The following is a 26500-nucleotide window of genomic DNA, read 5'->3' on the forward strand; positions in this document are numbered from 1 at the left end:
GACATGGCCAGCTGAGCTCTGCAACCCTGCTAAAAATCATGGCTGGTGGATGCTCTGTTGGAACTCAATCTTCATAGTAACAGTCCCTGGGAGCAGAAGTCAACTCAAAGTGGTTTTTTGTTTGTTTTTGGTTTTCTATTGTTTTTAATGAATGTTAAGATCAAAGCAACACTCAGATCTAGTATATGTGGTGCTAGGGATAATAAAAAGAATGTCGTGTATGCAAATCCCTAGCTCTTACTCAAGGCTTAAAAATAGGTGATGACCTATTGATGGCACATCTGGTTGAGCACATGTTACAATATGAAAGGGTCCAGGTTAAAATTCCCAGTCCCCAACTGCAGGGGGAAAGCTTCAAGAATGTCAAAGTTGTGCAGCAGGTATCTCTCTTTCTCTCTCTCCCTCTCTATATCCCCCTACTTTCTCGGTGTCTCTGCCTCTATCCAAGGAATGAAGGGAGAAAGGGGGAGGGGAGAAAATAGTTGAAATTTCTTTGAGGGGTGGGGATACGTATATGTGTGTCTGTACGTTTTTAGAAAAAAAGAAAAGTTTATGTTCAAGAGCTTAATATTGAAGCAAGTTAACACCTGTGTCATCATTTTCCATAACAATACAGTGAACACAACCCATGATTTTAGTCACTCATGTAGTAATTCTACCACTCAAATAACTTAGTTTAACTAAAAGGTCAATATAATACATATACAACAACACAGCTTCTCAGGTTCTGTGAATAGTGCTATCTTCAGTCACAAAAAGATTCCTTATGTGCTATCCAGAACTTACCTGACCTTGACTTCAATACTACCAATCTGAGCAAAGAAACAACTTACCAAAGTACCAAATGACCTTAAAGTCATATAAATCATTTTCCTTATTTTTTATTTTAAGATACTTGATTTTATCAGAATATCAAATGACTTATTAGACTTTATTAAATAAGTACACTATCATGTATATTTGAAATAATTTCAGAAGACATTATACAATTTTATTTTTTTATTTTTGTTAGTGATTTAAAGTTTATATGGTTAATAAGGGCATAATTCCACACCAATTCTACCATCAAATTTTTGTGGCCCCATTCCCTCCAAAGGTAATCACCATAGTTCTCCCAAGGTTATAGATAAGAGTTAACTATGCAGTTTTTTCTTTTTTGAAGTGTATGTGTTTCAATTCTCCATGTCCACAAAGAGAACCTTGAATGTGAACTATAATCTGGACTATGAAGGGTAGGAATAGATGATAATTTATTGCACGAACAGAAGCCTTTCTTGATGAAATGCTAATCACTACTAAATCTGCCCATAATCAAAAACAAGCTCACCTTTCTAAAGGCATCTTGTATTATACCAGACTTCTCCCTTAACAGGTCTACAACGCAAAGTGCTTCATCTTCAGAAAACATCATAGTCTTCAAGGATAGAAGAAAATCTTTAAATTTCACTTCAGCGTTTTCTTTAAAAAAACAAAAGGGGAGGGAGGAAAGAGGAATTGGCATTTAAAAGACACAAGTAATATCTACAGCAAAAGTAAGGATCATTAATTCTTAATCCAGAAAGTCAATAACCAAGAGAAAATAGATTAACATTTCAGGTCAGATAAAAATAAATACCCTGTTGGAGGATCACACCAAAGTTAAAAAAAAAAAAAAAAAAACTCTGGAGGTAGGGTAGATTTTCAGCTTCACTACAGGGGGTAGAGGAAGGGACAAAGATGTTTGGTGATGGAAATGGTGTTAATATACACTCCTATTAACTTATAGTCTTATAAATCATTATTTAGTCAATATGAAAGGGGGAAAACATTAAATATCTGGAACATTTTGATGCATATTCCTTCAATCTAAGCACTTATGGTTTCAAATTGGTAACCTGATTGAATTTTAACAGTGAACTTAAATTGTTAATATCCATATGGCCTCACTATTCCAGTGTGGACTGAATCACAGACAGCAAAGTTTTTATCATTAGTGTCACGGGGGCAGAGAGAAACCAGTGAACAAAGTTATACTCTTGGATTGCACCTTATTCTATGATCTGCCTGTTTGATATATCTCAATAAATTCTGACAGTGTGATTTGAAAAAAATTGTTAATATATTTCAAATAATAACTTTTGCTTTCAAATATTAAATCACCTATAATCTTAGACAAAGGAAACCAGAAGATACTGGTCTTGTCAGTATAAAATATACAGCAATTTGGAAATAGCATTAAATAACAAATTATGGTGAGGTCTTGTATGATACAAAGTAAACCAAATTCCCAAATTATTTGGTTATAACATTATCTATTGCCTTCTTAAACTCTAATAAGACAGGAACTTTCACGTTTTCATAAAACCCCTATTTCATGGGGTGACCTCACTCATAATCAAAAGTTCATAAATAAGAACAGAAGGGAAGGGAGTCAGGCATTAGTGCAGCAGGTTAAGTACACATGGCACAAAGCTCAAGGACTTGCATAAGGGTACCAGTTCGAGCTCCCACCTCCCCACTTGCAGGAGAGTTGCTTCACAAGCGGTGAAGCAGGTCTGCAGATGTCTATCTTTCTTTCCCCCTTTCTGTCTTCCCCTATTCTCTCCATTTCTCCCTATCCTATCCAAAAACAATGACAACAATAATAACTACAATAAAAAAATAAGGGCAACAAAAGGGAATAAGTGAATATTAAATTTAAAAAAAAAGAAAAGAAGGAAAACAAAGAAGAACTTGGACTGGAGTTGGTATACTGTAACAAAGTAAAAGACAATGGGGTAGACGGTAGGGTTCAGGTCCTAGAAGACAGAGGAGGACCTAGTGAGGTTTGAATTATGTGGAAAACTGAGAAATGCTACACATGTACAAACAATTGTACTTCATTTTACCGTTGACTGTAAACCATTAATTCCCCCAATAAATAAATTATAAAAGAATTTCTCCCAGTCCTAGAACACCTGGGGTGTGGCACCTTTTCCTTCATGCTTCTCTTGATCCATACCATTTGATACTGCATCTGCTGATCTTTTAATACAACCAGTATCACCTCGACATGTTTCACTTCAGATTGTGTTCAGAGATGCCAGGTGTGGGACATCAACCCTTTGGCTCCATTACTTTGCCACCAAGTTGCAGATGCTACCATGATGCCAATCTGACTTCCCAGAGTAGACAACCTCACCAGTGTGTCCTCAATTCCCACATCCCCAGAGTGCTACCCCAATAGGGAAAGGTAGCGAAAGGCTGGAAACATGTATCAACCTGCCAACACTCACGTGCAGCAGAGAAGACATAACAGTAGCCAGGTCTTCCACTTTCTGTATCCTGTAATGATCATTGGTCTATGCTCCCAAAAGAATGAAGAATAAGAAAGCTTCCAATGAGGGGATGGGATACAAAATTGTGGTGGTGGGAATTGTATCCATCTTACCTATAGTCTTGTTGCTCATTATTAGACCAAATAAATAAATAAAAATGGGCCAGGTTGAGGAATACAAAGGACACCACCAGGGACCAGAATAAGACAGGACTAGAACAAATTCAGGACCCACCAAATCACCAGTGAGTGCAAACACGTGTGGCTCATAGACAGAGAGGAGCCTAGGGAGAGATTAAGTGGCTGGTAACAGTCCTGCAGTTCACCAGTTGAGACACTACCTCCAGTCTGCTTCACCAACAAAGACAGCTGAAGGGAGGAAAGGACTCCCGTGAGACTCATCAAACGCAGATGTGAGTCTCCATTGCTACTGCCCTCAGAAACTGGAGCAGCTGCAGGAAGGCCCTGTGCAGACACCAGGGGACAGAGAACTAACCAGGAAGCTCAGGAGAAGATCTATACCTCCATGTCTTAGTGGTGGGGTTATGAAAGTCTCTTTGCATAACCACTGGATTATCTCTGCCCCACCCTGCTTTATCTCTTGTTCAGGAGTCAGTCCAAATTATATTCCTCCATGAGGATAATTTCTGGAACCATCCGTTCCACCCCGGTTCCATGGCTGCCAGTTCTTAGCAACATCACCCCGCCAGATATTCGTCAGGATGCGGCATCATCTAAGTTCATTTCCCATGTCTACGCTCGACCGGACCTGCCAATATACACGGATATCTTCGCCCACCCTGTCCAACGCTTAACGTCTCGTCACCCAATCTGGTCCCCTATGCCTACACTGAACTTCTCTGTTCCAGACTCTTGGAAACAGAGTTGGCAGTCAGCTGAGGTAAAGAACAAACACCTCATCACAGACCCCTGCAAGCGTCAACCCGGCTTTGACCTAGCACGTTATGATTGGGCCCTCCTCAATCGCTATCAAACAGGCCATGGCCGGTGCGCCGCTATGTTCCATCGCTGGGGAGCCAGAGACGACCCGAACTGCCCCTGTGGCTCCAGACAGACTATGACCCACATAGTCAACGACTGCCACCTCTCCAGATTCAAAGGAGGTCTCGAAACTTTACATCAGGCTCAACCTGATGCTGTTGACTGGCTACGGAAGAAGGGCAAATGCCAGAAGAAGAAGGAGTCAGTGATTAAGCTAAGAAGCCTACTTATAGTTTAAAAGCCCCCAGGCTCCCACAGCCTACAAGAAAAAGAACCAAAGAGGTTTTAAGCCACTCAGGGATTAAAATAATACTGAAACAACTGTCAATTTCCACAACTGTGAACCCTTTAATTTCCTTATTTAGACACAAGTCAATCCAAGCAAGAGTGATCAGTAATTTAAAAACGACTTCATAACATACTACATAAAATTGTTAAACGAACAAAAAGAAAAATTAATGAACCAGGATAAGAGTCCAGCTAAAAGGCTCCCAAAGGTTGACCCACAAAATAATGAGGTCAAAATCCAAACACTAGTTAAGGAAATAATCACAGGAGTGAGTAAAGAGTTTGAAAGAACTGTCCTCAGAAATGTAGAAACAACAAATGAAACTCTGAAAGAAAACACAAATTATCTCAAGGTTATTATAAAGCTGAAAGCTGAAATAGCTGAGCTAAGAACACAACTAGCTGAACAAGCTAAAACAGTATCAGAACAGGGTAACAAAACAGATAAACTCCAGAAAACAGTAGAGGGAAGAGAGAATAGAATAAATGAGGCTGAAGGCAGAATTACCAAGATCGAAGATGAATTAGAGACCATTAAAAAGTAAGAAAGAGATCTCAAAAAGAGATTAAGAAATACTGAAAACAACAACAGAAACCTATGGGATGACTTCAAAAGAAATAATATGCATAGGGAGTCAGGCAGTAGTGCAGCGAGTTAAGCGCACGTGGCGCAAAGCCAAGGAGCGCCATGAGGATCCCGGTTCAAGCCCCCGGCTCCCCACCTACAGGGGAGTCACTTCACAATTGGTGAAGCAGGTCTGCAGGTGTCTGTCTGTCTTTCCCCAACTCTGTTGTCCCCTCCCCTCTCCATTTCTCTCTGTCCTATCCAATAATGACAATAACAATAATAACTACAACAACAATTAAAAAAGGGCAATAAAAAGGAAATAAATATATTTTTAAAAAAATAATACACAAATTATTGGCTTACTAGAGGAAGAAAGAGAGTGACGGGAAGAAAGCATTCTTCAGGACATAATAGCTGAGAACATCTCTAGTCTAGACAACATCAAAGACATAAAGGTTCAAGAAACCCAGAGGGTCCCAAACAGAATCAACACAGACTTAAAGACACCAAGACACATCATATTTAGACTGGAAAGGAATAAGAATAAAGAAAGGATCTTGAAGGCTGCAAGAGGAAAACAAAGAGTCGCCTACAGAGGAAAACCCCTAAGACTAGCAGCAGACTTCTCCACACAAACACTACAGGTCAGAAGAGAATGGCAAGATATCTATTGAATGCTCAGTGAGAAAGGCTTTCAACCAAGACTACTGTATCTAGATGGAGGCATAAAACCCTTCTCAGACAAGCAACAGTTGAAGGAATCAACTATCACCAAGCCTGCCCTGAAAGAAGTTCTGAAAGGTCTCCTATAAACAGTCAGACCACCATAAATATGCCATATATCAGAACACTAAAAATACAAAATGGTATTAAAATATTTTTAATCTTTGATATCAATAAATGTCAATGGCCTGAATTCACCTATTAAAAGGCACAGAATAGGAAGATGGATCAGAAAACACAATCCAACAACATACTGTCTACAGGAAACCAGGAAACCCACCTCACTTAACAAGACAAATACGCACTCTAAAGTGAAAGGATGGAAAGCTATCATACAAGACAACAACCCACAAAAAAGGGAAGGAACAGTTAGTCTCATATCTGACATGATAGAATTTAAAATAAATAAAATAAAAAAGATAGGGATGGACACCACTTAATGCTCAGTGGATCAGTTAATCAAGAGGACTTAACAATTATTAACATCTATGCACCCAACGAAAAGTCATTTAAATATATCAAACATCTACTGAAAGAGCTACAGCAATACATTAACAGCAACACAGTCATAATAGGGAACTTCAACACCCCACTCTCTCAACATGACAGATCTTCCAGGCTGAAAATCAGTAAAGACATGAGGGAGCTAAATGAGGAGATTGATAAACTAGAACTATTGGACATTTTCAGAGTCATTCACCCAAGAAACTGGCACACACATTTTACTCAAGTCCACATGGATCATTCTCAAGGATAGACCATATGTTAGGCCACAAAGATAGTAAGAAGCAAGAGAATTAAATAATGAGATGGACAGACTAGACCTCCTGGATATTTTCAGAGTTCTTCACCCCAAAAAACCAGAATACACATTCTTTTCAAATCCACACAACACATACTCAAGGATAGACCACATGTTATGGCACAAAGACAGCATCAACAAATTCAAGAGCACTGAAATTATCCCAAGTATTTTCACAGACCACAGTGGAATAAAGCTAACATTTAACAAAAAACAGTAAATAACTAAAAGACAAGATTGAAAAACCAGATTCACTTAAAAAAAAAAGAACACTCAAATTAATAGAATCGTAAAAAATAGAAGTAATATCACAACTGACACCACAGAAATCCACAAAATTATGTGCAACTTCTATGAAGAACTATACACCACCAAGCTAGAGAATCTGGAAGAAATGGAAGAATTCCTAGAAACATATGTCCTTCCAAAACTGAACCAAGAAACTACAAAACCTAAATGCACCAATCACAGATAAAGAAATCAAAACAGTTTTAAGAATCTCCCCAACAACAAAAGTCCTGGACCAGATGGCTTCACAAACAAATTCTACAAAGCCTTCAGGAAACAGTTAATACCCATACTTCTGAAGCTTTTCCACAAGATCAAAGAAACAGAAACACTCCCTTCCACCTTCTATGAAGCCAACATCACCCTAATACAAAAAGCAGATACGGACACAACAAAAAAGGAAAACTACAGACCAATATCTCTGATGAACATAGATGCCAAAATATTAAACAAGATCCTGGCCAACCGGATACAGCAGTATATCAAAAAGACTGTTCATCATGACCAAATGGGATTTATCCCAAGAATGCAAGGCTGGTTCAACATATGTAAGTCAATCAATGTCATTCACCACATCAATAAAAGCAAAGCCAAAAACCACATGATTATCTCAATAGATGCAGAGAAAGCCTTTGACAAAATCCAACACCCATTTATGCTCAAACACTACAAAAAATGGGAATAGACAGTAAATTCCTCAAGAGAGTGGAATACATACATAGCAAACCTACAGCCAACATCCTACTCAATGGACAGAAGCTAAAAGCATTCCTCCTCATATCCAGGACTAGAGAGGGCTGTCCACTATCACCAATAGTCTTCAACATAGTATTGGAAGTTCTTGCCATAGCAATCAGGCAAGAGAAAGAAATCAAAGGAATACAGATTGGAAGGGAAGAAGTCAAGCTCTCATTATTTGCAGATGATATAGTATTATACATAGAAAAACCTAAAGAATCCAGCAGAAAACTACTGGACGTTATTAGGCAATATAGCAAGGTGTCAGGCTACAAAATCAATGTACAAAAGTCAGTGGCATTTCTTTATGCAAACACTAATTCTGAAGAAGAAGACATCCAGAAATTACTCCCATTCACTACTGCAGCACAATCAATAAAATACCTAGGAATAAAACTGACCAAAGAAGTGACTTGTATACTGAAAACTATGAGTCACTATTCAAGGAAATAGAAAATGATACCAAGAAATGGAAAGACATCCCATGCTCATGGATTCGAATAATAAATATCATCAAAATGAATATTCTCCCCAGAAATATATATAAATTTAATGTGATAGCCATCAAAATTCCACCAAACTTCTTTAAGAGAATAGGACAAAAACTACAATCATTTATCTGGAACCAGAAAACACCTAAAATTGCCAAAACAATCTTGAGAAAAAGAAACAGAAATGGAGGCATCACACTCCCAGATCTCAAACTACATTATAAGGCCATCATCATCAAAACAGCCTGGAACTGAAACAAAAATAGGTACACAGACCAGTGGAACAGAATTGAAAGCCCAGAACTAAACCCCAACACCTATAGACATCTAATCTTTGATAATGGAGCCCAAAGTATTAAATGGAGGAAGGAGACTCTCTTCAATAAATGGTGCTGGGAAAATGAGGTTGAAACATGCAGAAGAATGAAACTGAACCACCTTATCTCACCAGAAACAAAAATCAACACCAAATGGATCAAGGACCTGGATGTTAGACCAGAAACTATCAAATACTTAGAGGAAAACACTGGTGGAATACGTTCCCACCTAAACCTCAAGGACAACTTTGATGAAAAAACCCAATTGAAAGGAAGACTAAAGCAGAAACAAACCAATGGGACTGCCTCAAATTGAAAAGCTTCTGAACAGCCAAAGAAACTATCACACAAACAATGAGACCCCTCACAGAATGGGAGATCTTCATATGCCATACATCAGACAAGAGACTAATCACCAAAATATACAAAGAGCTCAGCAAACTTAACAAAAAAGTAAATGACCCCATCCAAAAATGGGCAGAGGATATGAACAAAACATTCACTTCAGAGGAGATCCAAAAGGCTAACAAACATATGACAAACTGCTCCAGGTTGCTGATTGTCAGAGAAATGCAAATAAAGACAACACTGAGATACCACCTCACTCCTGTGAGAATACACAAAAAAAGACACCAAAAAGGACAGCAGCAACAAGTGCTGGAGAGGCTGTGGGGACAGAGGAACCCTTCTGCACTGCTGGTGGAATGTACATTGGTCCAGCCTCTCTGGAGAGCAGTCTGGAGAACTCTCACAAGGCTACACATGGACATTCCATATGATCCAGTAATTCCTCTCCTGGGGTTATACCCCAAGGACTCCATAACACCCAAACAAAAAGAGCTGTATTACTCTGGTGAGACCTTTCCTTTCATAGTATTCTCTAATTCCATTCCAGTCAGTTCACTTCCTAACAAAGTCCCAAAAACCTAGATATAGACCAGGTTCCATGAGATAGAGCTTATGTTCACACATATCCATAAACTAGGGCAAAATATACAACTGAAAGCAAAAGTACACAATAGTCTGTGGTGAGTACTCCCCAACACTTCATCTGCACTATTCCAGTCTTTAGGTCCATGACTGGTCAACAATTTGTTTGGCTTTGTATGTTAACTCTCTTTTCAACCACAAGGTTCCAGATGCTATCATGATGCCAACCAGACCTCCCTGGACAGATGACCCCACCAATATGTCCTGGAGCTCCGCTTCCCCAGAGACCCACCCTAGTAGGGAAAGAGAGAGGCAGACTGGGAGTATGGATCGACCAGTCAATGCCCATGTTCAGTGGGGAAGCAATTACAGAAGCCAGACCTTCCACCTTCTGCAACCCACAATGACCTTGGATCCATACTCCCAGAGGGATAAAGAATGGGAAAGCTATCAGGGAACAGGATGGGATATGGCGATCTGGTGGTGGGAATTGTGTGCAGTTATACCCCTCCTACCCTACGGTTTTGTCAATATCTTTTTTAATTAATTAATTAATTGAAAAATAATAAAATAAAAAATTAAATTAAATTAAATTAAATTAAAAGCACAAATAAACAGCCTGATTATACATCTTAAAGACCCAGAATAAGGAACCCTAAAGGAACCAGAAGGACAGAAATAAGTAAAGTTAGGGCAGAAATAAATAACACTGTGCTAGGGAATTATGCAGATGCAGTCACATCTGCCAAGAGTCCCCTCAGGCTTTGCCACTTTCCATGATATTTTCGCAGTGCCTTTTTCAACCAATCCTGTCCCGACACGTCACTCCTGGTTATTGCCCTATAAAACCCTTCTTCTTCCACCCCTCGTCCCTCTTTTGATGGCCTTTCACTTAGGTGATTAGACGCAAGAGAGGGTGGTCCGGGAGGCGGCCATTTTTGCTACCTCCACATGGCCCAAACCACTGCGCTCTCACCCAATCCTGAGGTGCCGGTGCGAATAAAGATTTGTGTTCCCTCTTCGCTCTGGATCTCCTCTCTCCTCTGTGGCGCAGCCCGACAACATTGAAAATAAGAAAACCATACAAAAGATCAACAAAAGTAAATGTCTGTTCTTAGAAAGAGTGAACAAAATCAACAAACCTTTAGCCAGACTCACAAAACAAAAAAGGGAGGAGACCCAAATAAATCAGATACTAAATGAAAGAAGAGGTATCACAACAGACACTGCAGAAATTCAGCAAATCATGCGAGACTTCTATGAACAACTATATGCCATCAAGCTAGAGAACCTGGAAAAAATGGACAATTTCCTAGATACCTACAAACTTCCAAAATTAAGTAAAGAGGAACTAGATAACATGAACAGGCCCATCACACCAAATGAAATTAAAACAGTTACCAAAAATCTTCCCAAAAACAAAAGTCCTGGACCAGATGATTTTACAAATGAATTCTACAAAACCTTCAAAGAAGAACAAATATCCCTACTTTTAAAAATCTTCCAGAAGATTGAAGACACTAGAATACTCCCTGCCAGCTTCTATGAAGCCAACATCACTCTGATACTAAAAGCAGACAGGGACACAACCAAAAAAGAAAAAACTACAAACCAATATTTCTGATGAACATAGATGCTAAAATACTGAACAAAATTCTAGCCAACCGGATACACCAGTATATTAAAAACATTGTTCATCATGACCAAGATGGGTTTATCCCAGGGATGCAAGGCTGGTTTAATATACGTAAATCAATCAACATGATCCACCAGCATCAATAAAAGCAAGACCAAAAACCACGTGGTCCTATCAATAGATGCAGAGAAAGCCTTTAACAAAATACAACATACCTTTATGATCAAAACACTACAAAAAATGGGAATAGATGGAAAATTCCTGAAGACAGTGGAGTCTATATATAGCAAACCTACAGCCAACATCATACTCAATGGTGAAAAACTGGAAGCATTTCCACTCAGATCAGGTACTAGACAGGGCTGCTCACTATCACCATTACTATTCAACATAGTGTTGGAAGTTCTTGCCATAGCAATCAGGCAGGAGCAAGGAAGTAAAGGCATACAGATTGGAAGAGAAGAAGTCATTGTGCAGGCACCAATTCCCAGCAACATCCCTGTGGGCAATTCAATAAATAAATAAGTTTATTAAATCAGGCATCAAGTGTCATAGGGCTCGCCTATCTCATCATTTTGTCCAAGGCTCCATTATTAGGCATCAATATCTTTTCTTAAATGCTATTTATTAGATCCAAAGAAGCCCGGGGCTTTTATTATTTCAACTACATTTGAAGCTTAAAGTGACAGTTGTAAATACATGTAGGTGGCAAGGAGTATTTGGGAGCTCTACATTTTCCATTCAATTCTGCTATGAATCCAAAAATGCACTTTAAAAAAAAAAACAGTCTACTTTGTAAGGGTACTGTGAGTTAAAATAGGATGCTCAAAGAAGAAAGTAGCAGAAGGAAAAGATGACCAGCACATACAACTGAAGAGGCTGAACTAGAAAACTACAAACAAGGTTTTACTGCGAAGACACAACTAGTCTTTTAAAGTTATTATTGCTTCTATGAGAAGATGTACTAAATTCCATCAAAACTCAAAATTGTGTTTCTATAATGTAATGGAGATAGTAGCATTCTGTACATTACCTTTGTTGGTTTCATTTTGGGGTTTTTTTACCCCCGTTTTCTGGATTCCTTCTATATGGTCAGGTTTGATCAGATCAATAATCTCTCTCTTGTCCACCAAAGCATTTGAGTCAGTATTATCCATCAGCGGAATATAAGTAGTTGCATGAATAAGAGGTTCATCTACCAAGACTGCAATTTAAATTCAGCAAAACTGTTATTAGCAAGGGTTTTTTATAACAAATTACAAAACATGTAAGCAAGCAATGATAAGCACAATTACTCTCAAATCTTTAATATCACCTCAATTTTACTTTAAATTCCTGTTATTTTTAACAAATCAAGCCATACTTGGTATACCAGTTCCATCTTACTTTATAATGAATCATTTAAGTCATTTGAGAAATGTTCAGCCTGTGGTCCACGAGGTGGTGCAGTGGCTAAGGCACTAGACTCTCAAGCATGAGGTCCTGAGTTCAATCCCCGGCAGCACATGTACCAGAGTGATGTCTAGTTCTTTCTCTCTTTCCTCTATCTTTCTCATTAATTAATAAATAAATAAAACCTTTTTAAAAATGTGCAGCCTATATCCGTTAACAGTAATTTAAATTTTCTTTCTAAAAAAACACTCTTTAAATTTGGTTCTTTTTACCTGTCCGAGTCTAAGAATTCATTCACATTTAATTAGAATTCAAGGAAAGCTTAATTTTATCTATATTGGTACTTTACAGAATCCTTATTGCAACTGATAATTTTTTACTTTATTTATTTAAACAATCAACCATTATTCCTTGCCCAACTGCCCATTTTTTAACAGTTGTGCTTCTAATTTTCATCATGTATCTTACTACTCCGGCTAAAACTTCCAGAGCAGTATCAAAAGTAGAGAAGGGAAGTCTCCCTTTTTCCCTCCCAAGGATTAATGCAGAGGGCTCTTAAGCATTTGAACATTAAAGTTTTAGGTCTATTGGTTAGAAATATAAACTTCCATGCCCTTGTACAAATCCCTCTGCAGTTCCACTTTAAAAAAAAAAATGACTTTGGAGCATGTGTAGTCCTTATATTTAAAATAAATATTATCAATTACCTTTAGATAATTATTTTGCCCCTAGGGTTATTGCTAGGACTCGGTGCATACATGACTCCACTATTCCTAGCTGCCTTTTATTTTTCCTTTACTTTCCTCTGAATAGAAGATGAGGGGCTATGATGGGAGGGGTTTATACATGGGCCCATAGCACCATTCTACCACTTTTGAAGTTTCCCCACGTGTTGGCCTAAGGCTAGAACCTGAGTCCTCTTGAATGGTAATGTATGCATTCTACCACCTGTGTCACCTGCTGGTCCCAATTTCTTGTTGATTCATGCCATACTCTTAGGCAAATATTAAAATGTATTCTTTTTCTGTTCCAATTTTGTTTCTAGCACTAATTTTTACCATAGTCCAATATAATCTGAAAATCAATGTTTAATCTAACTAAAATTTATAGCTACGTCTTCCCTAGACAACTCTGACCATATAAATCAGAGACTAGAAGATAGCTCATCCAGTATGATGCACACACTGCTGGGTTCAGTTCCAATAATATACAGGAAGGGAGTTGGTTGGGAGTGGGTAATCTCTCTCTCTACACACACAGAGTAAAAAGAATGAAAAAGTCAGTCTAGTAGTGGTAAAACCACACATACACAAGGCCCCAGAGCCACAAAAAATAAATACATACATACAAAAATCTACTACACCACTTTTAGAAATGCTTTCCACATATACAAGCAAATTATGTTTAGAAAATAATTAGGACTATTGAATAACAGATCTACTTAACGTACTAGCACACACACACACACACACACACACTTTAACCAGAGTACCACTTAGCTATGGCTAATGGCAGTGCTAGAATCAAACCTGGGACCTCTGGAATAGAATTTCTACTACCACTGTACTATTTTTCTCAATCATCCAAATGAAATTGTTTTTAGTGATATTTAAAAGTCAAGTATTTTAGGTACTTTTATAGAATTTTCTTGCTATTTACATTTAAGTTTGGAAAAACATTAAATACATACTCTTATCCATCTATGAGAGCACAATGAAGCCATACAACTAGTGAAAATCCTGAACTTTTAATGTTATTACAGTTGTTATAGTACATATTAAGCTGGAGAGGGGGAAAAAATAATAAAAACAGCAAACAGCATCCATTTGGTCTTTATTCTAGTATGCCTCTCCAGAGTATCTGTAAAACACATATCTACACATTTTACCATTTTCAGTCTTTTGCTTCTTTGATGAAACTTTCTTCTTTCCTGATCCACTTTCTTGTTTCACCTCTTGATGCAGGGATAAGGATTCTTGCTTTTTTGACGGTGCCATGAGATTCTCCATCTTTTTATCCTGATCATCTTTATGAAACATAAATGAGAAGTATCATAACTAAGAACATACCAGAAAATATGTGATTTTTAACTGAATTATCCCATGTCTTACTAGTATTTTTTTTTCTCTTACTGTAGGATGAGAAGTAAATGAATAGAATAATGTTTTCTATCCAGTCATCTTCACTAGCCTCTGTTTCAATGTCCCAAAGTTTAATTAACAGAACAGGGAATCAGCCCTGAACTGAACTCAACTCAACACTTTGGAAACCAGTAAATATTTATTTACTTATTTATTTATTTTTAAAGATTTTATTTGTTTATTCATGAAGATAAAAGGAGAGAGAGAAAGAACCAGACATCACTCTGATACATGTGATGCCGGGGATTGAACTCAGGACCTCATGCTTGAAAATCCAACGCTTTATCCACTGCACCACCTTCATGACCACCAGTAAAAAATTTTTTAATTTTTTTTATTTATTCCGTTTTGTTGCCCTTGTCTTATTGTTGTAGTCGTCGTTGTTGAATAGGACAGAGAGAAATGGAGAGAGGAGGGGGAACACAGAGAGGGGGAAAGATAGACACCTGCAGACCTGCTTCACCGCTTGTGAAGCAACTCCCTGCAGATGGGGAGCCAGGAGCTCAAACCGGGATCCTTCTGCCGGTCCTTGCGCTTTGCGCCACCTGTGCTTAACCCACTGCGCTACAGCCCGACTCCCTGTAAAATTTTAAATTATGACATTTAACTCTCGCCAATAACTTAACAGTCATTATCATTTTATTACACCTGTTTTTCAAAATTCACTCCTTTTATGTCCCATTTCTCAGCAGAATTCCAACTCTATTAGTATGGTAAATATCTATTATCTTAAAAATCAAAAACCTCCTCACTCATTTAATTCCCTGGCTCCCAACACCATTTTCATCTTCTGTTTAAAAAAAATAAAAGAATAGTGTGCACTACCTTTTCTATCACTGGTTTCTCAACTAATCACAACCTAATGTGTATCTCTTCCACTATACCCATGAAGAGAATTTACTCAGGTCTCCAATTTCAAAAAAATGCCATACTCTAACAGTAATATCCTTGAATTATTTGATTTGTTTAGCATTTCACATTCTACTTTCTTCTCATAATTCTAATCTACCAATTGATACTGCATCTGATGATCCCAACCTATTCAATGCAAACAGTATCACATCAACATGTTTCACTTCGGATCATATCCAGAGACATCAGATGTGGAATGTCAACCGTCCAGCTCCACTACTCAGGTGAGACCTTTCCTAGCTCGTTGGACTCCTTAATTCTATTTTGGGTGGTGCACTTCCTAACAAAGCCTCAAAACCTAGATACAGACCAGGGTCCATGAGATTAGAGAATATGTTCACATGCATCCATAAATTAGGGGAAAATATACCCTTGAAAACAGTAGCACACAATAGTTTGCAGTGAATCAATAAATTCAGCAAGCAAGTACAAAGACCTAAAAAAGACAACATAAAGTACCTAACTAACTAGTTTCTACTTAGACCTAGATACCCTCCTCACCTACTTCCTATTCCCCTTCCCTCAATCACTCCAAAGCTAACCTTTTCTTTTTTTTTTTAATTTTATTTATTTATTTATTCCCCTTTTGTTGCCCTTGTTTTACTATTGTAGTTATTATCGATGTCACTGTTGTTGGATAGGACAGAGAGAAATGGAGAGAGGAGGGGAAGACAGAGAAGAGGAGGGGAAGACAGAGAAGAGGAGAGAAAGACAGACACCTGCAGACCTGCTTCACCGCCTGTGAAGCAACTCCCCTGCAGGTGGGGAGCCGGGGGCTCAAACCTGGATCCTTTTGCCAGTCCTTGAGTTTGGCGCCACCTGCGCTTAACCCGCTGCGCTACCGCCCGACTCCCCAAAGCTAACCTTTTCAAGCAAAGTAAGGATTACAAAAGCTGGATAAGGTCAAGAGACCAGCATGCTTTAAAGATGCCTCGTTGGTCATTCCCAGGCCACCCCATCATCTGGGGCCCTAGTCAGGGAGTCCTGGGATTCCCACACAGCCATGACGGGCCTAGACCTCTAACAGATCCGTCTCTCCACGGTCACTGGTTATCTCCATCAGGAACAATATAATGGATCCCTCTATGGGCCCTTACAGGACCTTGCCCTCAATGTGGATCAACAATGGTAGGGACTCCATTCTCTGAAGAGACAACATACTCTACCACTCATGGAAGACGGATCCTGAAATTAGTACACCCTGAAATGCCTAGCAGTGACCAGCTCAGACCTAGAGGGATGCAGAGGCTACATAGGCTCCTGTGCTAAATAAGGGCCCCAGATCAAATCGATAGGGTTTATAGTTAGCAATATTTATATACTTTTCTCATATTTGGGAGCTACTCTCTTCCGTAATCAGCTTTCTATTCCTTTTTCCAACTCTGACATCATCTCCCCAGACAATACCTTGTGTCTACCTGCATGTTAGCTTTCAGACTCAGGCAAAAACTAGTAAAGTCAGGGGTCCCTTGGAATATACCCAAAATAGACCTACTAGCTTTTTCCAAAGCAGAGACCCCAAATCTTCAACTGTAATATTCCAGCCTTGAGGTTCATGATTAGTTAACAATTTGTTCTGCTTTCTATCTTAACTCTTTTTCAGCCACCAGGTTCCAGTTACTACCATGATGTCAACCTGACTTCCCTAGGCAAACAACCCCACCTGTGTATCCTGGCATCCCGCCTCCCCAGAGCTCTGCCCCACTAGGAAAAGAGAGAGAGGCTGGGAGTATAGATTGACCTGACAGTGCCCATGTTCGGCAGGGAGCAATTATAGAAGCCAGACTTTCCAACTTCAACACCCCATAATGATCCTGGGTCCATACTCCCAGAGGGATAAAGAATAGGAAAGCTTTGGGGGTGGGGAGGGAACGCGGATGAGGGAGTTCTGGTGGTGGGAATTTACCCCTTATCCTATGGTCTTATCAATATCTCCATTTTATAAATAAAATTTTAAAAAGGCTAATACCAAAAGTTAAAAAAATTGATTTCTAAATTACAACTCTGAATATGTAAACTACACTGGATAATAGTCTTCAACAATGACTAAGCTATAATATCAATTCCCTGGCACTGTGTTAACAAAAAAAAAAAAAAATCTTTTCAGCTTTGTTTCCAACCACTCCTTGCCTCATATTTCATCATTTAATAGTACACTGTGCTCTTGTTTCTGAGTCTTTGCACAGTGTCTTGTCAATGTTGAATGAGAGAAGACCCTACTCTCTGCTTGATGATGTGACTTTTTGGATGACTCAGTTCAGATACTGTCCCCTCTATAAAATTTTTCATCCCAATTCCTGTAAGTAGTAAGTAGTCTCTTTGGTTTCTGTGCTTCTATTTCTGAACAGCTCTTATATAAGTTATGCTTTATTAATGGCTTACTTCTTCCACCCACAAGAAATGTGAGGTACAATAGTGGTTTGATCAGAGATGAGCAGCAAATATTATAACCTAATATAACTAATTTAATATTCTACCAGTTAAGGTGCACAGACAACTTAATAGTACACTGTTTTTTCGTACATAGGAAATAGTTTACAGATTTACCCAGTAATCACAACATTTCTCAAAGTCTTTTTCACTGTGCTTGTTAACTCCTCTCCCTGGTATAGCCTGTCCTATCCCTCTTCCAGATAAGACACACACATGCTAGTATTTATTCAACCTTTAAAATTAATTTCAAACACTGCATGCTCTTAGTGGCCCACCTTAAACCTCCAGCACTGGTTTGGACTTCCCTAGAGCACTAGTCTAACTTTTTATAATAACCTATTTATGCTTGTGCCTATAGATAGAACTCTACCCTGAAGTTGTACTAGTCATATTCACAGCCTTAATATCTAGCATGACACTGATACATAATAAATGTTTACGGGTGTCGGGCAGTAGCACAGTGGGTTAAGTCACATGGTGCAAAGCTCAAGGACTGGCATAAGGATCCGTTCGAACCCCCAGCTCCCCACCTGCAGGGGAGTGAAGCGGGTCTGCATGTGTCTGTCTGTCTCTCCTCCTCTCTCAATTTCTCTGTCCTATCCAACAACAACATCATCAATGGCAACAATAACAATAATGACAACAACAAGGGCAACAAAAACGGGAAAAAATGGCCTCCCGGAGCACAGGACTTGTAGTGCAGGCACTGAGCCCCAGCAAATAATCCTGGAGGCAAAAAAAAAAAAAAAAGATTAAATAAATAAATGTTTATAAAAATCATCAAGGACAAAAAAAATTATGTGATTCAACTTTTCATTGTTCATTCTTACTTACTACAGGGGTTAGAAAGTATTGGTTGAAGTAAATGCAAAGATTATTAATTTTCAGTATCAGTAGCTCCTTAGTGGTTTCAGTGGAAGAGTTAGGTTTTACATGTTCTCGTTACAGGTCTTTCCTATATTTATAATATGAAGTTTATATTTATAATATAATAAGTTTACTTATTGTTACAGCCCTGAATAGGACTTTGGGGCTTGATTAGTACAGCTGACAAATGTAATTAGCATAAGGCTGATGTCAGGCTGAAGTCAGGACTGAAGGAAGTCGTACTCTGTTCCTGTACTCGGCTCTAGGGTCTCCCTGCTTTCCTACATGCTTGAGGGCCCCCATTGCCACTCCTCCCAGGACTTGTACAAGTGACGCTGAACTTTGGTAATTAACTTATCTCATGGGCCTGACCTGTATTCTTACCCCTGCTTATCTGGCTGTATCTACCTAAAATAAACCCTTCCGTACTGCTGTACTGCCATGTAATAAACCTTTGAGCCAAGCAGCCCACACTCCTCTAGTTCTTATTTTTAAATTACAATACACTGTTTTAGATTAGTACTAAGTATTTCAATCAGCAGTTAATACTAATGAAAACAGACTCAGTATTTAAGACTGTATCCACAACTAAAAGTATCTGAATTTCTAGTTATTATGTATCATGCAATAAAGTTATATAGATTACAATACCGTTTCCATTTTTAGACTTCTTCTGTCCTGGTTTCTTCTTTGAGGCAGCTACTTCAATGGGGGGGACTGGATGTGCAGTAACTGGGACAGGTTCTACCTTTTTGCCTGGAGTCTTTGAAATATCAGTTTCTTTGGTGATCTGCTCTTCTGGTACTGGCTTATGCTTCTTCTCTTTCTTCTTCCTTTCTCTAACACTACTCACTGTCTCAATCACATTCAGTGGCACAGGCACAACTTGCTCATCTTCTACAGCATCAGATAATTTAAAGTCTCGGGGCACATTCTCAGAATCAGACTCATGGAGGTTACCATTCTGAATTTCTTTCTTTTTATTCTTTTTCTTTTCAGCTTTCTTTTTATCTGTTTTAGTAGGGATAAGTTTTTGTTCTCTTTTTTGTTTTGCAAGAACTTCATCATATAATGTCTCTTTCATGAAAAGCCAGAAGAAGAGGAAGATTACTGTAATAACTACTGAAGGAATAAGGACAATGAAATATGTTGATTCATAAAACTCCATGGTGCTTTTCTTAATGATTCTATAAAACCTAAGAGAGAGAGAAACACAAGCTTCAGTCAGTCTTGTAAAAATTTCACTGAAAAGAAAAAAATCTTGGCAGGGTTAGACAGCATAATGGTTATGCAAAGAGAATCTCAGGCCTAAGGCCCCAAAGTCCCAGGTTCAATCCCCTGTACCATCATAAACCAGAGCTGAGCAGTGCTCTAGTAATAAACAGATAAATAAATAAATAAATAAATGTATCATCATCTATGTATCAAAGAAGGTTGATTTTTTAATTCATATACATGGTTACAATGCCAACTATTATTTAAATTACTATGAAAAAATACTAAATAGTATATTAAAGTCAGAGTGTGGCATACCTCATAAAAAGACATGAAAGGAAAAGGAATGAAAGTTGCTCTTTTCCCCCAATCACTTGACACTTCATGAATATTTAGGATTCCTTTTTCTTTTTTGTACAATGCTAATGACTTCTACCATATGTGCAAATAATGAGACATTTACTATTACCAACATGCTGAATATTCTCTAGAGGTATCTATTAACAACAAAAATAGGGGTGGTTCACTCATTTACAAATTTAAGCCCATTCACAAACTTGACAGCCCCTTTATTTTGAGTACTGACAGCCTCCTGGTGTGGTCCACAACAGTAAAAATATGGAAAATATAAGAAAGTCAATCAAAATGTTGGTATATCATTTTATTATATTTCAAATTAGACATTTTCCTCAAATTTTTAGAAGTATTCCTTACCTCAACTAAATGATATTATAAAAATAAAGCTGACCATCAACTATCCTTCCCAAAAAACCCATAGGTAAAAAGAGGTATTGCTTCCTACATAAACTTATCATCTCTACTTTTAAGTTTAACCAGTGGCTACAAAGATGCAACTTACTACCCAGATATGTTTTGGTTTCTGTACTTCTATTTCTGAACATTATGTTTTAAGACCTTATAGAAATTATGTTTTAAGACCTTCTGTATTCATTTTTTAAGACTCACGAATTTTTCCAAAACAAAGTTCTTCCTAATTGTGTTAACTGCCAAGATAATGAAATACAATAAACTTGACTAAATTTAGCTTTGCTTTTAAACTAATTTATATCTCATTTTAAAATGCAGAGTATACTTTATAGCTAGAAATGGAACCTAAGAGCAAAGTTTATTATTAAGCACATTATTATGAAGTAGTTTGCTAATAGTTTGTACTTTCACGAATAATTTTTTAAATGCTATTAAAATGACCCAGGACCTACTACAATGAGATTTTTAAAAGTTAACAGAGGAAATGTTTTTATGTACTAGTAAAACACTAAAAACTACATACAGAATTATTCCTAATAAAGCATGAACAATTCAGACTTTAAATTAGCTATGATTTTCCTGTGCCTACCTTAGATTTTACTGTGCTGTTATTGCCAATCTACAACACTTTAATTTTTATTTTATTTTGAATTGGGGGAGAACAAAAAAGACGAAACAATGATTAAAACGCTTTGGATTTTTGTTTTGGGGAAAAAGAGAGGCTGAGACACTTAAAGCAGTAACTACTAATACTAAAAAAGAAAAAGAGAGGGGGCCAGGCGGTAGTGCAGAGCATTAAGCACACATGGCACAAAGTGCAAGGACTGGTGTAAGGATCCCCGTTCGATCCCCTAGCTCCCCACCTGTGGGGGGGGGGGGACAGGAGATGAAGCAGGTCTGCAGGTGTTTCTCTTTCCCTTCCCCTCTCTGTCTTCCCCTCCTCTCTCCATTTCTCTGTCATAACAATGACAGCAATAACAACAACAACGATAAACAACAAAGGCAACAAAAGGGGAAAAAAATAGCCTCCAGAGTAGTGGGTTTGTAGTGCAGGCACCGAGCCCCAGCAATAACCCTAAAGGAAAAATAAAATAAAATAAAATAAAATAAAGAGAAGGTCAGGAGGGCCCGGTGGTGGTATATTCAGTTAATCACACATATTACCATATGTGAGGACCTGGGTTCAATCCCCACTCCCCACCTGTAGGTGTCTATCTTTCTCTGTTCCTCTTTTTCTCCCCCTCCACTCTTAGTCTCTCTCTATCCAATAAAAAAGAAAGAAAAGGAATGTCTTGTTTTTTTTTACTGACTGCCAGGAGTGCTGGATTTGTAGTATTGGCACCAAGCCCCAGTGATAACCCTGATGTACTGCAAGAAAGTCTAAGACTGAAGAGAGGGCGAGTTTTCGGGTAAGGATAAGGACATAGACCTTTGGGGTGGCAGTACTGTGAAACTACACTCCTTGTAACTCAAAAACAAAATAAAAACAACACATTTTTTAAAAAGGTCAAACTATGAACAGCAGCAAGTTGTAACCATGTGCAACCTATACTTTAGGAAAAGCAGAGTCAATAAATAAGCAGAGCAAGGAGCAAGGATTCAGAGATAAGTTAAGAACTTTGTAGCGAGAGACACTTCAGAAGTGGTGAAGCAGGTCTGCAGATTTCTTTCACTCTGCCTCTCTACCTCCCCATTCCTCATCAATTTATTTCTGTCCTAGCAAAATAAAAAAAATCAAAGAAAATGGCCAGGGATAAGTGCCAGCATAGAGCTCCAGTGATAACCATGGTGGCCAAAAAAAAAAAAAAAAACTTTCTTTCCTTGCTAAAAATTCAAATCAGCCACACAGTGAGATAGTCAACTGGAAGACTACAGCACCTGTATGCCTGAGGCTCCTAACTTCATCCCAGGAGGACACTGTGTCGTAACAGTGCTCTAGTTTCTTTGAGTCCTCTCTCATATGACTTATATAGTCAATCTTTTATTTTTAAATAAAAATCAAAGCATATCTATGAAGCATCTATTCAACTACTTCACAACTATTTACTACTAATCCTTTCATATAGTTACTTAACACCAGTTATATGCCAAGATTGTTTTAAGAATATTTTGAATAGCAATAGAAATACTAATCCTCACTTTTTTAGGACTGACATTCTACTAATGAAATGCTAAATAATTAATAAGAACATACATAGCATACTGAGCAAGAATACAACAATACAGTTGAAGTACTAGATTGTCAGAAAGTCACGAGATATTTTTGCAAAGAAAAGCAGAAAAATATGTCATGACTTTTCCAATAACTCAGTAAACTGAACAAGATCACAGTATTAGATGAACTAAAAGAGATTACTTTAAGACTACAGTTAGCAATTCATGTACAGATGACCCTTGAACACACAGTTGTGAACTTTATGAGTCTGCTTATCTGTGAAGATTTCTCTATAGGAGGCTCCATATTCAAAGAGTCAATCAAAGTTATTAACACAAAGTAAGGGTGAAATAGTGGTTGTGGACGTCCTACAAGATGCAATTATATAGTCTGGTTTCTTTTGTACTTTATTTATTTATGTTGCCTCCAGGGTTGTTGCTAGGTCTGGGTGCCAGCACCACGAATCCACTGCTCCTGGAAGCTAGTTTTCCTGTTTTTGTTGCCCTTGTTGTTGCCGTCGTTAATGTTACTACTGCCACTGATGTTGCTGTTGGGTAGGACAGAGAGAAATTGAGAGAGATGGGGAAGCAACCCCCTGCATATAGGGAGCTGAGGGCTCGAGCCAGTATCCTTAGGCACTTTGCACCATGTTTGCTTATCCCACTGCTCTACCACCCAGCCCCTATTCTTTATTTTCTGTGCTTACTTTGATTCTTCATTTAAATTTTAAAAATTGAATGAAGATGCAAGATCACTAGCAGTATTACTCAAATCAATTTTGTTTTTTGTTTTTTAATTTTTTAATTTTTTTTTACAGATTTATTTGTTTCTTTATGATAGAGAACTAAAGCACCACTCTGGCACATGCAATGCTGGGAATTAAACTTGGGACTTCATGCTCTTAGGTCTGGCACTCTGGCCACTGGGCCACCTCCCGTGCCTGTTTTCTGCTTTTAAAAAAATGTATGGTGTATCTGAGGTGGTGAATATATAGTATCTATCTCTATAAACCAGAACAGAACTATAAACTCCAACTAGCCTGGACCTCAATGTCTCCCCACTCTTCCAACTTAAGTTCCATGCCTATAGCTAGTTCTCCTAAAATTCTGAAGAACTGACTCTCTATGCATATTCATAGAATTCTATGAGACAGTCTTAATAATAGGGAGGTAGTAAAATTCTGGGGTGTGATCCAGATATAAGGAACAACAATGGGGCTTCAAATGTTTAAGTAACTAAATCAAAGGGGAAAGTCTGGATCACTCAAAATCAAATAGACATGCAGACAAGAACTTTTAAACAAGAAAGTGCATAAAGTACTTAATGAAATCACAAGACAATACAGACTTGCCTTACTTTAACACAATTTTATATTATTTATTACACTAGAAGTGACATTTTTAAGGGCTACAGTCATATCAAAGTAGTTACACAAAAGATTTTCATCTCTGAGTCTCTAAGGTTCCAGGTCTCAGGTCCAATCTCAGGCACCCCAAAAAGCCAGAGGTAAGTGATCCGGGAGGTGGCGCAATGATAAAGTTTTGGACTCTCAAGCATGAGGTCCTGAGTCGATCCCTGGCAGCACATGTGCCAGAGTGATGTCTGGTTCTTTCTCTCTCCCCATCTTCCTAATTAATAAAAACGTATTTTAAAAATTAAAATAAAAAGCCAGAGATAAGCAGAATTTTTAGAACTTGACACCACAAATCATAAGGGAGGGAAGGGAAAATGCCCATGAGAAAAAGACAATCATTTCCTGAAATGGCCATCACTGTATAGAAACTTACCTAAGTTTTCATTCCATAGTCAGCTACTATACCAAATAGATAATATACATAGTCTACAATTATAAACTTTTCTTTTTAAACATGAGGGGAAATATTAAAAGTAGCCAAAAGGGAGCAGGTTGTGGCACACCTGGTTGAGCACACATCACAGTACACAAAGCCCCTGGTCCCCACCTGCTAAGGGAAAAAATTCATGCAAAGCTGCAGGTGTCTCTGTGTCTATCTCCCTATCTTTTCCCTCCCTCTTGATTTCTTGTTGTCTCTATCCAATAAATAAATAAAAGGTAATTTTAAAAAAGACTTTACAGTAGCCAAAAGACAAAATAGCCTAATAAAACAAACATTAAGTTCCCTGAAATGGGAACTTCATTACAATGGCTTTTTCCAATGTGTGCATTTAACCAGGTGTGCCACCGCCTGGACCCACAATGGCTTTTCTAAAAACTGACTTTACAGACTATGTTGAAATCTCAAGGCTATGGTACAATTTCTACTTTGAAACTGCAACAATTTTCTTTCCTTCCTTAGTCTTTCCTTCCCTCCCTCCCTTTCTTCTTTTTCTGCAACCAGGGTTATTTCTAGGGCTTAGTTCCTACACAACAAATTCTCCAAATCCTCTGCTCATTCACTCTCTTGTATTGCAAACATTGTTTTATATGAAACTCACATGTATAAATGAAACAAATGTTTAAAAATTAATATTGTTTTGTAAAATTCTTTTCTAAGTCTCACATAAAAACCAGCAGCGTTGTGGTCCGGGACACAGAAATGACAAGGATTGGGGGGGGGGGGGGATCTGGTCTTACCAGATCGCTGCTGAGGATTAAACCTGGAACCTCAAAGACTCGGGCACAAAAATCCTTTGCATAGCCACTATGCTATCTCCCCAGCCCAAGCACTACCTTCTTCACTAAACAGTACACAGCTGCCAAGATGCTACAATTCAAGACCCATAAAAGGGAAATGCTTGGAACTGGGTGGTGGCACACCTGGCTGAGAGCACATGTTACAATGCACAAGAACTTGGGTTCAAGGCCCCAGTCCCTATAAGAGGTGACAGTCTGCAGGTTTCTCTCTTTTTCTCGCTCCCTCTTCCCTCAATGTCTCTATCCAATAAATAAATTAATTAAAGAAATGATTTTTTTAAAAAAGAAAGAAATGTTTTTCAAACTGTTAGAAGATGCTGGGAAAAAATTTGTTTTTGCTGCTGGGTTTTGTTGTTTGTTTGCTTTGTATAAAGCTATCATGTACCAAAAATAGCAGAAAACTATCAAACTAGATAGAATTGACAGTCATCATTGGTATGCCCAAACACTGTAACTAAAAAGTTAAGATCTTATCAAAAGTCATTCTCTATAAACAAGTCATTCTGAAGCTTTGTTTTTTTTTTTCCTTAAGACTAAATCAGGAAAACATAGTGTATATTTAACAGTGTCTGGTTTGTGAGAGAACAGTTGATAAAGCAGACAAGCGATCCTTGGAGACAAGACAGACACATACTGAATATGGCTGAATAGTAGCAGAAGTTGGGGAATATTTAAAACATTAAATGATCATATCCCGAAGTCGCCATTAATGATTTAGAGTATGTGAAACATGTATCAAAGAACTTTGGTCTGATCATACTAACATTTTAATCAACTACTTGACTAATAAGACAAGATTGTCAGCTTGTAAATATACTATAACATACATGGCACATATAAAGCACTGACAAGGTAAATACTGTATTGAACACAAGAATATCTCAAA

General features: G+C 38.0%; 1 protein-coding gene and 1 non-coding gene across 6 annotated transcripts in view; both read right to left on the reverse strand.

Annotated features, from left to right (window-relative positions):
- The window catches only part of KTN1 (kinectin 1), a 130079-nt gene that overhangs the window by 84805 nt on the left and 18774 nt on the right, over positions 1-26500 (reverse strand). For all 5 annotated transcript variants that reach the window (XM_060174926.1, XM_060174929.1, XM_060174928.1 and 2 more), the window contains exons 2-5: positions 19475-20019; positions 14359-14496; positions 12112-12282; positions 1328-1458 (exon numbers count right to left, since the gene is read on the reverse strand). In XM_060174926.1, coding sequence (XP_060030909.1) covers positions 1328-1458; positions 12112-12282; positions 14359-14496; positions 19475-19991 — 957 coding nt within the window. In that variant the 5' untranslated portion in view covers positions 19992-20019. The remainder of the gene's footprint in view (positions 1-1327; positions 1459-12111; positions 12283-14358; positions 14497-19474; positions 20020-26500) is intronic.
- On the reverse strand, positions 14600-14738 carry LOC132533636 (small nucleolar RNA SNORA36 family). The gene has a single exon (XR_009545493.1). It is a non-coding gene; the product is annotated as a small nucleolar RNA SNORA36 family (small nucleolar RNA).

This window comes from Erinaceus europaeus, chromosome 16 (genome assembly GCF_950295315.1).
Source record: "Erinaceus europaeus chromosome 16, mEriEur2.1, whole genome shotgun sequence".
In the NCBI taxonomy this organism is placed as follows: Eukaryota; Metazoa; Chordata; class Mammalia; order Eulipotyphla; family Erinaceidae; genus Erinaceus; species Erinaceus europaeus.